Genomic DNA, 16,557 nt, shown 5'->3' on the forward strand with positions numbered 1-16,557 from the left:
AACCCCAATGCCCTTATTGGTGGTCAGGGGTGCCCTCTCCTGGCCACTAGGCAAACTTCACATGTGGCAGCCAGGGCAGGAACTGAGCCGGTTGTTCCCAGGCTGAGCTGACCAGGCCAGCGTGACTGGCTGACCAAGGCCAAGAACCCTTCCCCCTCACCCCCACGTGAAGTAAGGCGAAGGACTGCTACTGAGAGCCCTTGCTGACAATGGCAGGAGAGGAGGGAAAAGGTTCTGAGAAAAGGGGGAAGCTGGATGGCCATTTCCACCATGGCCCTCCCAGGTCCGAGGGCAGTGGCCAGGGCCCTAAAGGGACAAGCTCTGAAGGTAGCCGGCAGGCCGGGGCCGGGACCCTCTGTTCTTGAGGGCGCTCCATACTCAGGACTGGGCGGGAAGCAGTGAGGAGGGCTTCTGGGATGGGCCCTGGGGATACCAGAGCAGCGGCATCTGCTTTGGCCTGGCAGCAGGGGAGGAAGTGCTGGGTCAGGACTCTCAGGAACCGAACTGGCTCTCCGGCAGGCCTCATGGGAGGCAATTGAAAGTCTCTGGGCCTCTTTACCCCTCCGAAAAAGAGCTGAATTAGATGGGTTTTTGCATCCCTTCTGGTTCTTGGGTTGATTCTGAGCTGTCGCCATTCTGGAATGAGACCTCCACCTCGTGGCTGCCAAAGTATCAGCCAAGACTTTTAGGAGAAGAAGGCCTAAGGGTGACGGCTTCCCGTGCCCAGAGGAAAAACACAGAGGCTCGGCTTAGAGAGATAGAGATATATTTCTTCTGTTGCATATATCAGACTTCACACTGAGCTTCAGGCACAATGCTGCTCCAGGTTCTGAGAGCCCCGGCAGAGAATTCTTCCCATGCTGCTCGCGAGGGCTCACCCCTCAGGCAGGAGCCCAGGCCCTGCTTGCAGTTCTGGGTGCCTGGGAGACTGCACTGGTCTCAGTAGGCCCTGGTGTTGCCTTTTCCATCAAGGAGCAGGACATGCTGGGAAGCCCTAGAGCCAGACCCAGCCCCTCACTACGGTCCCCTGGCCACGAGAGGAGAGGCTGTCCCACTCGAGTCCAGCTCTGCAGTGCTCCCCCAAATCACCTGTTCTCAGGTCCTCAGAGCCTGGCATGGCACTTACAGAGCCTCAGCCACGAGCACCAAGGCCCAGGCTGGGGGGAGGCCCTGGAGAGGGAGCCAGGCCCCACCTCCAGAGCAACAGCAGATGGGCTCATCAGGCCCTGCTCCCCAGAGCCATGGCCCACTTCCTGGGGCTCCTCTGAGCCCTATTGCACATCTTTTGTTTCCAGTTCCTCCCCCACCACCCATTTTCCTTTAAAAAAAAAAAACTAGTGGGGAAGGTTTAGAAGCGTGGGGCATGGAAACTGGAGCCCTTCTCCCCACATTCCTGCCACCCGCTGGTCCCCAGCAGAGCCATCAGCAGTAGTAAGGACTACGCCCACCTTCCTTGCCGTCTGTGCGGGTTCTTGATGGCTGTCATGGGTGTGTTGCCTGGGCCTCTGGTCCTTGTGTGTGGGGGGACAGCCCTCCGTTGTCTGTAAGGTGCAATTCCCCGGGTGTTCTGGAGGTGCTGGCTGGGCCCTGCTACCTGAGTCGCCCGTCTGCTTTGACAGGCCCCAGCTCCGATTTGGGGTCGGGGAACAGAGAGCTCCAGCTGGTCAGTCTGCAGAGCTCCAGGGAGGGGCAGGCGGAGGGGCCCGTGGCACACAGTCCAGCCACAGACCAGAAGCCGCTCAGTTCCCCATCTGTCCAGGCCTCGAGCGCCGGGCCTGTGAGCAAGGCGTGCCGCCGGGCGGCCTCCTCCGCGGGCTCTGGCTGCGGCAGGCTCAGGATGCCGCTCAGGCCCTGGAAACTCTGCTCCATGTACTCGTTGTGGGGGGGCCCGGCATGCAGCCAGCTGGCTTCATCTGGGGGTGCAAGAGCATGCAGTCAGCACGCCTGGCCCCACTGATTCCATGAAGGCCAGACCCGGGAAGTCAGGTCTGGGCACCCCAGTTCTGTCCCCAAGTCTACTACTGAGTCACACACACCTTTGCTGAGTGACCTGGGCTAATCCACAGAACTTTCTGTGCCCGTAAAACCATTCGTTTATCAAATCAAGACAGTCATTGCTGAGTTCCCAGCTTGAGGGTTAAGTAAAACAGTAGGTTTGAAGCACAACAGGAAATAAGGTAACTTTCCCGCCCCTTCTCAACCATCTCTAGTCGTTCCCAGAGCCATCGGAAGCCTCAAGCCCAGGCCCTCCAGCTGTGGGGCCCTGCTTCGCCAGCCTTCTCTCCTGCCACCACCTGCATCCCACTCCCCTCCACTCTGCTTCCCCCATGCCCCGGACACCTGCCAGCTTTGTTCCCTCAGCTTAGAACACCCTTCGGTCCATAAAAACCCAGCTGCTCAGGGCTCAGCTCCTATACCTGCCTGCTGTGAAGCTGTCTCCATTCCTCCCTCAAGCTGAGTCCTGGGAAAGCAGGGGTGCGGCTGCCTGCTCTGGATCTGCCACAGCCCCCCATTACTCCATCCTCCTCTGGGTTACCCCCAGACTGATCCATCTTCTCTGTGATAGGATGTGGCCAGAGGATGGAAACATCTACCCACCTATTCGTACCTGACACGTTTACCCACACACTCATCCCAAACGTCTCCCAGGGACTAGTTACTTGGGAGACGTGGACCCCCCCCCCCCCCGCCCCCCGGGAACCTGCATCCTATACCCGCGTTCAGGGTCCGCTCCCTTAGCCTCAACCAAGTGGGTGGAGAGCTATGGGACCCTGCCCACCGGGCACAGATTTGCTGTCCCAAGAATGTGGCACCTGGGGACCAAGAGGCCATGGTCAGTCTCCGTTGCCCTGAGAGACCATGTGTCATGTGTCGGGAATCCACGCCCGAGGCTAACACAGAGAGAAGACAGGATGAGGGACAAGAGGGCCCAGAGAGTCCGAGAAAGTACCTCTGACATCCCGTGAGATCTGAGACATTTCCTGGGGCCTGGGGGCACAGCCTGCATTCTTCCAGTAACTCCCCCTTTTTCAGGTTAGCTAGTTTGAGTGGATTGTGTTCCAGGCACCCAGGAGCTCTCCGATAGTCACATTAGCTCCTACTTTACACGTGATACGACTGAGGCTCAGGAAATAGATTGCCAAGGCCAGTGGTCGGCAAACTCATTAGTCAACAGAGCCAAATATCAACAGGACAACGATTGAAATTTCTTTTGAGAGCCACATTTTTTAAACTTAAACTTCTTCTAACGCCACTTCTTCAACATAGACTCGCCCAGGCCGTGATATTTTGTGGAAGAGCCACACTCAAGGGGCCAAAGAGCCGCATGTGGCTCGTGAGCCGCAGTTTGCCCACCACGGACCAAGGCTAAAAGCCCAATAAAAGTGTCAGAGCTGTTCCAAAGCCAAGTCTACCTGACTCCACAGCTCCCCTTTCATACCACAGCAGAGCCCCAGGATGCTAAGGGGCAGACCATCAAATTCCCAGCCTTCCCCCTTCCCTTCTCTAGCTAAGGGGGAGGAGGGTTAGCTCTGATGGTCAGCTTCCCGGGGTCACCTCTGGGAACTAGATCCTTACCTTTCCTGAGAGGTAGTTTGCGGTTGAAGGTCAAGGGCAGCACGAGGAAGCGGGTCTCCCCTAGGGGTTCCCAAAACTGAAGCAGTCGAACCGTCCAGGCCCCTGGCCGCAGGGGCCGGCTCAGTGGGGGCTTGTACTGAGTGACCTCGGTCTCTGCGTCCACCACGAGGTCGTAAGACGTGGCCACCACATAGGTGGGGTCGATCCACACCACGGTGGCTGTGAGGTTGGGGCCCCGGGCCCAGCGCTGCATGGCCACAGGCTCATCCAATGGTCCCAGCAACCCCCCAAAGTTCCGGAAAAGACGCTCTTTGGGGTCCCACTCGGTGCCAACCTGTAAGGAAGGAGGCAGCTGGGCAGGAGCCTGGGGAAGAGTCCTCTCTACTCTGATGCTGCCTCTAACTCACTGTGGGACCTCGAGCTGGTCACTGTCTCCTTCTGGGTCCCAGTTTCCCCATCTGCAAAGTGAAGGTCTTGGACTAGAATTCTTTCTAGGCTCGCCTTCCGACCTGCTCTGCAGTGGCGGGGCAGGAAGGCAGATAAGGTTCAAGGCCCTGCCCGGAGACCACCCCACAGGAAGCCAAGGCCTCTGAGGAAGAGAATGAGAGACCGTGAAAGGCCTACGCGACGGCCTGAATGGGGTGTCCCAGCCCCTCTAGAAGAAAGCCCTGGCAGTTTAGAAGATGAGGTTGCCTTACAGCGGAACTAGTCCCCTCTCTGATCACTGCGTGTCCTCTGCACCCCAGGGGCGCTGCTCCTCCACGTGTGCATGCAGGGGGGCCAGGCATGTGCACGAGGCCTCGCCAAGGCTGCCGTCACTGGGTAAGAAGGGCCCGTGAACCCAGTCCTTGCCCCTCCCTTAGTGTCTGTCCCTCTCTTCCCTCTACCCTGAGTCTTGCTGGGGGTCAGATGTCCCACCTCCAAACTCTGGAGTCGGCTGGCCTGGTCACTGCGGCCCAACAGCTTCAGCGACCCCTGGGGCATCAGCCACATCTCAAGCGTCTCTGCCGGCCCCTCGACTGAGGACTGCACCTCCTGCGTCACCAGGTAGCCCTGGAAATGGTCGTCATAGAAATACAGGTGCACGCTGGACGGCAAGCCCCTGGGCTCAAACCTAAGAAGGTTCCAGCAGGGAGAAAGGGAGATGCCATCAGCATATCCAACGTGGTCTGGAGTCCCAGGGAGGGGGTTCCGGGGAGTCCCACTCCCAGGTACTTCCTTTGCCCCAAATCTCACACCCAAGCACCTCTGTGCCTGTGTTTTCGTTGCATTTCCCCCCTGCCTGAGACTGGGGGCTCCCTGGGAGCAGGGGCTCTCTTTCTGATTGGCTTCCCCCTAAGTCACCACACCTTGAGGGCCCTGCCATATGTCAGAAGAAGGTCTCACCTGCAGAGAGGGGTGGCCGGCGCGGGCGCAGTAGTGACGGCATGGCGTAGGCTGAGGCGGACAAAGGCGGTGTAAGCGGTGAGCATGACATCACTGAGCCCATTGGGGCCATCGGCCACGTCATAGACGTTCTCCCAGTAGGCCTTGAGGGCTGGCGTGCCGGGCGGGTAGCTGCCATACAGGTGGAAGTCCAGAATTTCCAGGACCTCCTGGTTCACAGTGGACTCAAACTTCCGGGCGAAGAAGGTGGGCCTAGAGACTTGCTGGAGGGGGAGAGCAAGCATGGTAAGGGGTCTGGAGGTCCCAGGGGCCCCTCCCAGCACCCCAGATTGGCCACAGTCATCCCTGAGCCCCGAGGGCAGCTCCAGCTGCAGGCCCTAGCTCCTCTGACTGGCCCACCCTGAGTCCTTCCTGACCTGGCCAAAGGCCGGGGCGAGGCCCTAGCAAGGGGCAGCGACTGGGGCCGTGGGAGCACCTGCAGCCGTAGGAAGTCCTGCGGCTTGAAGTCGTTGGGGGAGCAGCCGCACCAGTCCACGATGTGCTTGTACTGGCACTTGCAGCCCAGCTTGCGGTTCCAGTTGGTGACCCGCAGGTTGTTGTCCACGAGGCTCTCGCAGGCCGGGCTGTTCTCCAGCACCGTGTGGAAGAAGGACTGCAGGTGGCAGGGCAGGGCGGGCGGTGAGCCACGGGCACCCCACCATGCTCCCTCCCTGGCCTGGGTCAGGGCCGGGCCACCCACCTCGGCCGGGAGCAGCGTGTAGGTGTAGAACTGGCGCAGCTGGGCCACAAGCGGGTCGTCCGTGTACACCACGTACTCCACGAAACTGCGCGTCAGCACGAACCAGTCGGAGCCGCCGTCCACCACGATGCCCGCCGGGATCTGCCGTTCGCCCAGGCGCCACATGTGCGAGTCACATTCATGGAAGAGCCGGTCCAGGCCCTGTTTCTTGATGAACCTGTGGGCCGCAGACCAGCCAGGCTGGGGGTTGTGTAGGGTGGGGTCCCATCCGCCTAAGAACCAGCACTCCTCCATCCGTGATTGGTTTGTTGGGTGTCCATATCCCCTTGTGGGAGGGACTGTGTTGAGACCCCAGGGCCAGGGCCCCCTCCCCCAGCCCCTCACCTGGAGTTGTCCCTGCCATGTGACTTGAGGAAATTCTTGTCCCGGTTCTTGGACAGGAAAGCCACCAGCTCCTCGTTGGTCCTGGAGAGGGAATGGGGTGTGAGCAGTTGCTCAGTCACTGGCCCAGAGCGGACTCCCTCCAGCCCTCATCACTTTCACCTCTTGGCCTCCAGGACACGTGCCCTAGCCCGGGGTAATGGGTACCTGAGGCCCCCGAGAAAGACCACCCCATCCTTCCTGTACCCTTTGCTGTCTGACCCAGCACCCCTCCCCGCCCCCGTACACACCTCTGGCTCCTCCACTTCCCCATCTCTGTCACTCTCAATCCTCACATCATCATTCACCAACCCCTCCCCTAAAACATGGCTGGGGCCAAGAGAGGAGGAGTCTGGGCTGGGGAGAGGAAGGGGTCTACCAGGACCCTCCCACCCCAGTGCCCACATGGGCTCCCTCCCATCAGGAGGTTCGGAGCCCCCCCCCCACCTGGTCGGGTAGTCGGTGGCACTGAGGTTGATGAAGAAGTCCCAGGCCCAGCCAGGCACCTCCAGCAGGTCCTGCATGCTCCGCAGATACATCCTCAGCAGGCTGGCCCCGCCCCAGATGGTGACCATGCGCCAGGGCGTCACGCGAATATTATCATACTGCCGGGCCAGCTCCACCACCTCCCGGTGCAGGTAGTTGGAGCGCTAAGGGAGGGGGCAAGGTTCTTAGCAGCTGTAGGTGGGCCCTCGGCATTACGACCTCCACACCCACCCCACCCCACCCCGGGACAGAGTACAACTGGCAAGGAATGGCGAGCACATGTCACCTGGTGCTGGCCGCCCTCTATTCGAGGCCTGTTCCCCTGACTCGGGGCCCCCTGAGCAGCTCAGAAACCCTGTGTCTGTGACCGTCCCGGTTTCCGCTCTGCTCACCCAGAACCCCGGGGTCTCCCCACCGTACCTTGTCCACGTGGATATAAAAGAAGTGCTGCTCGTGGTAGACGGCCTTGAGGAGACGCTTCAGCTGGCGGATGGCGCGGCCGTGAACCACCAGCATGTAGGCGATTCGAACCGGGGGGCCCTCCGCGGGCTGCTGGGCCCGGGCCTCCTCCCACTGGATGCCGGGGTTCATCTTCCCTGAGCAGAGAGCAGGGCATCAGTGAGGCCCTGCCCGCCACAGGGTGGAGGCCTGATGGGAAGAGGGAGCCGCCTGCCTCCCAAGGAAGAATCCCGGACCTGGAGCCCAGCGCTCCGGGGCCAGGCCCCCCTCTGCCACCTGGGGTGCTCGTCACCAGCTGGGCAAGGAGGCGCGCCCCTCTGAGCTGGCTCCTCTGGGAAGCGGGGGTGGGGTCCCCGCCACGTCACCTCCCGGGGCTGCCACCTCTCCACCCAGGCCGGTCCCTTACCAGCCAGTGGGCAGTGCCGGGGCACAGCCTTGGGCATGAGGCTCCCGGCCTGGTGCTGGCACACCACGCTGGCGATCTCCTGCTGGCATCGCTTGGAGCTGGCCCGGGCCAGTGCGGACAGCGCGTCCTTGCCCAAAATCTCGCACTTCGGGGTGAAGCCATTGTCTGTGGGCTGGGGGGCGCCCTCCACACTCCCTGTGTCTCCATGTGGGGGGAAGCCAGCTGCCCCGGCCAGCGCCTCCCCGGCGGCTGCCCCACTCAGGTTCTGGCGGCCGGGGGCCTCTGGGGGTGGGGCAGGAGGGACCCTCCGGCTAGCTCTGTGCCGGCTGGTAACTGCCCGCACCACTTTGGCCACGGGCACACCTGGGCTCTCGGCACGGCCCCGCCAGCGCCCATGCCTTCTGCCGGCGCTGCCCCGCCGCCCCGCCGAGCTGTCTGTGTCCTTGGAGCCCTCACCGGGGTCCAGGGGCCGTGGCTTCCTCTGTCTTCCTTTCTGTGAAAGACAGGCAGGCACAGGTCACTGGGACAGTCACTCCGCTCTGCTCCCTCAGCTCCCTGCTGGCCTCAGGCCGCGGAGCCCCTGCTTCCCTTTACCGAGAGGAGTCCTGTGCACCGAGGACTCCGCACAGCCGCGAGTCCCCGAGCCGCTGGCTGAGAAGCGCCGGCCTCCCTCCAGCACCGTCGCACCCACATCCACCACCACACAGACCACGGGCCTCGTGGCTCCTTTGTGCTTTGGACTCAGTGCCGCTTTCCTTTTCGGCAGATGTGAACAGGAATGTCCACACGCCACAGGGAAGGGTGCGGGGGGGGACCCTGCAGAGGCCATGCGTGTCCACTCCCGCCCCGCTTAGCTGGGAAGAGACGGAAGGAAAGCGTTCCTCTGCCTGCAGCACGTCCACGCGGCTGCGCCACGGAGGCCACGGCAGGGAGCAGGGGCCTCGCCTGGTGGAGAGGACGGAGGTGAAACCCGAGATCCCACGCTGGTTGGGTTCCCTCGGAAGCAGAGACCAAGACAGAGTCAGTGCGAGATTTGCTGTGGGAGCAGCACCTGTGGACGATGGGGAGCAGGCAAGGCCTCCAGGCTGCCAAGGCGGCCTGACCCCTGTGCCAGGAGGGAGGGAGGGGGAGCTCAGTACTGCGTGGAGGGAGCCCCGGCTGGCTCATGGGAACCCCAGTGCAAAGACGGCCTTAGATGGGGGCCTGGTACCACGGCCACATTCAGCACGGGCTGGGGCTGCCCGGGAGGTGCGTGGCTGGGGCTGCCCGGGAGGTGCGTGGCTGGGGCTGCCCGGGAGGCGCGTGGCTGGGGCTGCCCGGGAGGCGCGTGGCTGGGGCTGCCCGGGAGGCGCGTGGCTGGGGCTGCCCGGGAGGCGCGTGGCTGGGGCTGCCCGGGAGGCGCGTGGCTGGGGCTGCCCGGGAGGCGCGTGGCTGGGGCTGCCCGGGAGGCGCGTGGCTGGGGCTGCCCGGGAGGCGCGTGGCTGGGGCTGCCCGGGAGGCGCGTGGCTGGGGCTGCCCGGGAGGTGCGTGGCTGGGGCTGCCCGGGAGGTGCGTGGCTGGGGCTGCCCGGGAGGTGCGTGGCTGGGGCTGCCCGGGAGGTGCGTGGCTGGGGCTGCCCGGGAGGTGCGTGGCTGGGGCTGGGAGGCCAAGGCAGAGCGTGAAGACCCCGCAGCTGGAGGTGGGCAACTAGATGCTGCTACAGCAGGTTCTCCCTCCAGAAGGGACATCTGAGGGGCGGGCCTTGGTGGCTGCTACACCCGCTTCCTGGCCTCTGCTGCCTCTTCTCAAAGGTGGCCCAGTCCCCCTCTCCCCGGCTCGCCCTGTCCCCCTCTCTTGACCCCGCTTCCCTGCCTGGCCAAATCCCATCCACCTCTCCTCAAGCGAAGCCGTCCCATTTGAGTCAGACGTTCCTCTAGCAGACGGAGCTGTTGGGGGGACTGTCCTATCAGCCCCATCTCCCTGCGCCCGGGGGAGTCGCTGGCACACAGGGGCCACCTGGGTGGTGTCTGCTGGATGAGACACGGCACAGGAGAAGCAAGAGGTACAGTGTGACCACTCCGAGCCCCAGGGCTCCCCGCCTCGCTCGGCCACTCCCCGTCACCACCTTCTGAGCACATTCCCTCAGCTGTGAGATACAGGAGGGACGGTGTCCAATGAGACGGGCACGAGATAATGCAGCTAGAAAGAGCTGTCTCGTTAGCCGTCCCCACTTTCTCTCGCCATTCTGTCGACCCACTCCATGGGTCTCCCCCTCCACAGACCTCCTCCCCTGCACCCCACAAGCTCCTCAGGCCCTTCTGGCCTGGCCTTTCAGGAGCAGGACCCCCGGCACCCAGCCTCTTCTAGAAGCACCCGCTCACCTGGCTGCCAGGATGCCCTCCCCGTGTTTCCCCGGCCTCGTGACCACCCATCAGCCCTCTTGGCCGAGCCTTCCTTCTCTCCCAGGGCTTCCCTGGGCCTTCCTTGTCCTGCTCTACAGGGACCGCCTTCCGTCTCAACTCCACCCACTCCCACGTCTCTCCCTCTGGCCTGGATTGCTCCCGTGAACCTTCAGGCTTTTAACTGCCCACCCTCTTGACATCTCCCGTGGGAGCTTGCCAGCCCTGTCAACCCCACCCGTCCAGAAGCAGACTCCGGTCTTCCTCCCTGTCAACCCCACACGTCCAGAAGCAGACTCCGGTCTTCCTCCCTGTCAACCCCACACGTCCAGAAGCAGACTCCGGTCTTCCTCCCTGTCAACCCCACACGTCCAGAAGCAGACTCCGGTCTTCCTCCCTGTCAACCCCACCCGTCCAGAAGCAGACTCCGGTCTTCCTCCCTGTCAACCCCACACGTCCAGAAGCAGACTCCGGTCTTCCTCCCTGTCAACCCCACACGTCCAGAAGCAGACTCCGGTCTTCCTCCCTACCACTCCGTTTCACCAGCTCAGCGAACGGCGACTCCATCCTTCAAGTTGCTCAGGCCAAAACCTCTTAGGAGTCAGCTTTGACTCATTTCCCTCGCACCCCACAGCCAATCAATCATCAGTAAGTCCTGTGGGGGTTCGCTTCAGGAAGGGAACTACAGCCCTGGCCAGTGTGGCTCAACTGGCTGGAGCATCATCCCATGCACTGAAGGGTCTCGGGTTCGATTCCCGTTGAGGGCACATACCTAGGTTGCAGGTTCAATCCCCGATCAGAGCACATATGGCAGACAACCGATTGATGTCTCTCTCTCATCCTCCCTCCCTTCCTCCGTCCCTCCCTCCTCTCTCCCTAAAATCTGTAAAAGCATAGCCTTGGGTGAGGATTAAACACACACACACACACACACACACACACACACACACACACACACAAAACTTATATAAAAAAAGAAGGTAACTACATCCGGAATCAGATCACTTCTCACTGCCTCCATCACTGCCACTCCTGCCTGTCCAGTGCCTGGAACGCTCCCTGCCCCCCTTGCCCCCACAGCTTATTCTTGCCTCCTTCAATTCTTGGCTCAGGTGGTGTCTTCTCAGTATGGCCCACGGAAACACCGTACCTAAAACTCCAGCCTGCCCTCATCCTCCACTTTATTTTCCTCTTAGCACTTGCTGCCTTCTCTGGTCCTACCTACCACGTATTTATATTGTTACTAGAGGCCCGATGCACGAAATTCGTGCAAGAGTAGGCCTTCGCAGCCCCCTCACAGCCGCCACAGCTGCCTCGATCCCTCGCAGCCGCCACGGCTGCTTCGTCTGGAAGGTCGTCCGGACAGTCGTTCTACTGTGTGGCCGTTCGGTCAATTTGCATATTACGCTTTTATTATTATAGACTAGTAGCCCATTTGCAGGAAGAATCCTGCAAATTGACTGCACCTTTGCCGCCGCCATTGCAGCCGCCGCGCCTGCACCCGCGCGCTGCTGTTGCCCGCCCCGCTCCGCCCTACTCGGGCTTTCCCTCTGGCAGCCACCTTGCTTTCCGCTTTTCCTCCCTCTTCCTTCTAAGTTGTCTTCAGTCTTCACTCCTCCCTCCCTCAGCGTATGCAAATTAACCTCCATCTTTGTTGGGTAATTTGCATACTCGCCCTGACTGGCTGGTGGGTGTGGCTTGTGCTTAGCAAAGGTGCGGTCAATTTGCATATTACTATTTTATTAGGTAGGATTCTGTGCCCCTCCCCTTCCAAGAATACAAGCTTCAGGAGGATAGGGCTTGTTCTGTTCGCTGATGCATCCTGAAAGCCCAGAATGTCGCAACGGTGCACACTCAGCAAATATTTGTCGAATGAATGAGTGAAATGAAGGAATGCAAAGCTCCTGGCGTAGGCTAGAACTTGGTAATCATTATTACTGGAAGGGGAGGAGAACCTAGTCCAGTGTGATGTCAGGAGAGGGCCCCAGGCCTGCAAACCCTGTGGACTCAGCTGTGTTGGTTTTTCTCTGCCCCTCACCTCCCTAGGACCTTCCTCCCCTTCCCTGTGGGAGCCTGGAGCATGGCACCTCACACGTCAGGCTGGCGGCCACCTCAGGGCCAGAGCCCCATCCCTCCACCCGAGCACCCACGCCCTTCATGCCCTGCACCCAGCCAGCCCGCTCATCTCTTGAGAGGCGCCCAGTGAGAGCCGGGAGTGTTTATTCCCATCTGAGAAGAGGCATCTGCAGGAGGGAGGGCAGGGTGGGGAGGAGGCACAGGCCCCGTCCTGTGCCCACGCAGGAGAGGACACTTTGAAGTGGGCAGTCCCCAGGAAGGTGAGTGCAGCTCCACTGAGCTGAGTGTCAACCTGGCGATGTCTGATCTGGCCACACGATGGACAAAGATACCCTCCAGCTTCGGTGGGCAGCGATGGCAGGGGAGCTGTGGGCTCTCAGGGTGGGAGTCAGTCTCAGCAAGTCAGAAAGCTGGTCAGGAGGGCAGGGTCCAGGGCACAGGGCCAGGCCGGCTGCGGTGGGAGATAGGATGTGGGAGGAGATGGGCATGCTGGTGCCCTGCACTGCAGCAGGGAGCTGGCTGACGCAGAGAAGGACAATCCCTGAGGAGGCTGGGGGGCCAGGAGGCAGCAGTGAGGAACGGGGGGAGAAGAGGGTCCTTGGTGGACAGCCAGCCCCCAGCCCTGCCCCCTTCCAGGCATGTGCAGATGGTAGCTGCAGGGCTGCTGGAGGAGCTGTCTCAAATAGCCCTTGAGGTCCGAGTCCCGGAGGTCAGGGTCCCCTCTGATCCCTGAGGGTGGGGACTGTCCCTCTGACCTGGGTGCCTTCTGGCCTCCAAGGCCCCCCTCCTCCCCACTGCGGAGGCATTTGAAGTCCTCCGTCACCTCCGGGTTCTGCAACCCCCCGGGATCCTCTGAGCCGGGGAGACAGAGCGCAGAACCGCTCACCCCACACCCCACCTCCCTGGGCTTCTCAGGCTGCGTTTAAAACCAGTGGCGAGGCAGTGTTTGTGAAAGCTTCGATACACTGGCTCTCTGGATGTTAATGATCATCCTGGTCTCCACGCCAGCCCCCTCCACAGACGGGCATCCTAAGTGCACATCGGCTCCCATCGCTGCGCAACCCCCTCCTGGGCTTGCCCACTGCACTCACACTGAAACCCTCAGCCCTCCCTGTGGTCTCTAGGATGCGTCCTGGACTAACTCCTGAGCCTTCTTCCAGGGAACATACCACACCCTCCTTTCATTCCTCGAAGGCAGCCGAGCCCATTCAACTCAGGGCCTTCAGCCCAAACTCTGCCCCCCTCTGCCCCAGGCTGAACGGCTCCTTCCGCTCACAAGCTACCTCCACAGAAGCCTTCCCAGACCAAGGGATCTAAACCAGCCCCCTTGTTATTCTAATGAGTTTCCTTTCCCCTGGGGGGCTCTCCCTGCAGACCGTCTGCCCATGAGGGCTGTGACCCTGTCTATTTTGTTTATTTCTGTATTCCCAGCATTAGCATAGTGCTTGGTACCAAGTAGGACTTAATAAATATTTGTTGAATGAATGAATGAATGAGTCCCTACCCGGATGTGCCATGATAGGATAACAACGAGTTATTTACTGATGGCTTAGCAGATGCCAGGAACTCCTGCAAATACTTCACGGGCATCATTTTCATGTAATCTTTACAATCGCCCAACCAGAGAGGTGCTATTCTGATCCCCATCGTGAGGGGAGATACTGATGGGGGCACAGAGAGGTTAGGTGACTTGTCAGTGGTCACCCGCTACTTAGCAGCAGCGCTGGAACAGGACACGGGACGGCCAAGTGGGGCAGTCCAACTTCAGTGCCCACCTTCCTAAGCTCTAGGTTATGCTGCCTGGTAACCCCGAGATCTGGTGAGGTGGCTGCTGAGGGGGCCAAGCACTGATGGCTACGTGGACTACACAGTCTTTCAATCATGGAGGACATCTTCCATTCCAGCCCAGGATTTCCTTATCAGCTTCTGCCAGGAAGAGGTGGGAAGGGGGGATCCCAACCATGCCACTGCCCAGGTCCCCACCCCAGGGCAGCAGGGACTTCAAGCCTGCACACTCTCAGGCTGGCCAGAGCCTCTCAGGGTTATGTGGCTGCTCGGGGCCATTCGTTTCTGAGAAGCCTCAGAGGTTTCGCTGTGCCCCTCCCCCCCAGAGGCCGCTGGCCCCTGCTCACCTCCTCCAGGGTCACAGGCCTCCTGCCTGCCTTGGCCTTAGGATGTCTCCTCTGCCCAAAGAGCCTTCTTACACTGAGCCCCAAACATCCTCTTCCTCCTACTTATTGGGCAACTAGAATAAACTCACTCCCTTCAGGTGCCCCGAGCCAGCCTCCCATACCTCCACCTCAGCTCCTTTAGGAGTGCCGGTCTCCCCGTGACTATGTCCCATCTCCCCTCATCAGCCCAGCCTCTTGGTTCTCCCAAAAAAGGCAAGGGCAGCTCTTCAACCAGCCCCCACACCAGGCCTCCCCGAGGCCCAGATGCACAAAGGGAACGTGGACACCGGGGTTCCTTTGGTCTTCACCCTGCCAGGTGGAGAGGCCGGGGAGGACAGGACGTGGTAAACAGAGTGCCTGCCTTAGAGCCACCCAAACCCAGGGGGCGGGGTGGGCACAGGGGAGCTCTGCCCCCTGGCCCACAGCATAGGGCCGGGATTTGGCCTATCCTCCCCAACCTTCCAGGACAGCCACAGACCCCATTGGACTCCTGACCACATTGGGAAGGACATACCCGGGCCTCTAGCTGAAACCATAGTCAGCCAAGAATGTCAGAACCTCAGACCTTGGGGTGCAGGGACCAGGGAGTGAGCAGGGTGGGTCTGCCCCGCTCCAGGGCCTGGGGCTCTACTAAGCCAGCTGCCGCCGCCACCACTCCCTTGGAGCCAATTCCCTGAGGTCAACTCACCAGTTCACTTCCCCCCACCCCCTCTGGCATCTCCTACCGAAGACCCACCCGTGCGGGTTCCTCAGACCCCTGGCGTCGCTGGGCTAAGAAAGCCACGCCTCGGACACTAGTAGGTCTTTCCCTCGGGGTCACTCCCTGTTCCCTGAGTTGCTGGACTGAGTTCCACCCCCGGCCTCCACTTCCCCACCGGCCGCTGCCCGGCAGGCGCTTCTGGGGGTCCCTCGGCCCCACGCCTCCGCCCGCGGCGCGCACACCAGCCCCCTCCCAACTTCAGAAAGTTTGGCCTGGGGCTCCCCACCCCGGAGCAGGCTCAGGCCTAGCCCCGCCTCCCGGCCCCGCTCCCCGCGCCTGACCTTCATTGCTCCCGGGCCGGAGACCACCCCACCGAGACCCGCTCCTCCCGCTCCGGCCCCCGGCCCGCCTGCGGCCCGAGCCTCCGGGTCGCGCCCCGCCGCGCGTGCAGCCCCCCAGGCCCGCCTGGGAAGGGGCGCCAGGAGTCGGATGCCCAGCTCCAGTCGGCCTCCCGCGTCAGGCACGCCTGCGGCCCGTGCCCCACTTCCCCAGCCCCGGCCGCCCTCAGCCCCGCCAGGACCCCGCGCGCCCCGCGCCCGGCCTGCCCGCCCGGCCCTCAGAGCACCTCGCCCGGCTCGTCCTCCTCCAGGCCGCTGAAGCTCCACACGACCAGGCCCTGCAGCAGCAGGATGGCGAGCGCCGTGGCGATTGCCAGCTTGTAGCGCCGCACCAGCTTCTGCACCCGCGCGCTCGCCACCATCTTCCTGCCCCGGCCGCGGGGCGCGCGCTCAGCCCTGCAACCCGGCCGCGGGCGCGCGCAGGCGCGCGGGCCCCCACGGCTCCCCCGACGCGGGAGGCGGGCAGAGCGCGCTGGGCCTGGGCGGGGCCGGGGGCGGGGCCCGAGGTCTCGAATCGCCGCGCCCCGCAGGCCAGGGGCGGGGCCTGGGCGCGCCGGGCCGCCCGCTGGGCCGTGGTGGGCGTCGGGGCGCGGCGCGGCTCTGGGACTCGGTCCCGGCACCTCCTTCCCTGTCTTTGCTGGTTCCCCAGCTCCCGCGTGGGCTCACCTCCTCTTGGATCGCAAACCCATGGCTCCGCGGTGCGGAGATGTCTGCAGCCCGACCTCTCTTCTGCCCACCGCCCGGTGTTTCGGGGGTGGTGGTGGGGGAACTCAGTACCTTCCTCGGACCCAGGTGCACAGAGAATGCCAGAGCGGCCAGACGCGCCGAGCTGAGAGCTTGTATAGGTGACGCAGGCCCCTGCTTTTGTCGCGACCCCGGAGGCAGCACCTACGGGGCAGTCTAACCCCCTTGACTGGCATCAGAGGCCCTCACAAAGCCTCCTTTCTTTCTCCTCGCCCTCTCCTCTAAAGATCCTCACTCTGGCCTCCACTAGAGCCGTGGTTCTCAAATTCTAGGGTGCGTCCGAATCCCCCGGGGGACTTGATAAAACACTGCTGGGTCGCGCCCCCAGAGTGTCCGCTTTGGAAGGTCGGGAGTGGGGCCCGAGAATTGGAATTTTCAGCAAGTTCCCAGGTGATGGCGATGCTGCTCATCTCTTGGCCAAGTTCTAGCAGCTGTACCCCCACCGCCGTCCCTCCAGTGGCATCCTCCCCAAGTGCTTCCCCAGCACTGACCACAGCTGCTGGACTTTGGACATACAGCAATGCTCAATGCATGTTGTGAAAGGGAGAGCCGGTGAGGCCCAACTTCCCGTTTCACCTGCTCACCCTATCGTTTTTCGAGAGCCTGGCATGTCCAAGC

The 16,557-nt window shown here is 62.1% G+C and overlaps 1 protein-coding gene across 1 annotated transcript; it reads right to left on the reverse strand.

Annotated features, from left to right (window-relative positions):
* Positions 1-755: 755 nt before the first annotated feature.
* On the reverse strand, positions 756-15,601 carry XYLT2 (xylosyltransferase 2). The gene is made up of 11 exons (XM_008153704.2): positions 15,423-15,601; positions 7,473-7,965; positions 7,028-7,203; positions 6,569-6,771; positions 6,086-6,166; positions 5,702-5,918; positions 5,438-5,614; positions 4,963-5,225; positions 4,495-4,690; positions 3,577-3,910; positions 756-1,913 (listed from the first exon to the last, which is right to left on the reverse strand). The coding sequence occupies exons 1-11, from the start codon at positions 15,555-15,557 to the stop codon at positions 1,591-1,593; spliced, it is 2,598 nt and encodes an 865-aa protein (XP_008151926.2). The 5' UTR covers positions 15,558-15,601; the 3' UTR covers positions 756-1,590.
* Positions 15,602-16,557: the final 956 nt, after the last annotated feature.

The sequence above is a fragment of the Eptesicus fuscus genome, chromosome 20 (genome assembly GCF_027574615.1).
Source record: "Eptesicus fuscus isolate TK198812 chromosome 20, DD_ASM_mEF_20220401, whole genome shotgun sequence".
In the NCBI taxonomy this organism is placed as follows: Eukaryota; Metazoa; Chordata; class Mammalia; order Chiroptera; family Vespertilionidae; genus Eptesicus; species Eptesicus fuscus.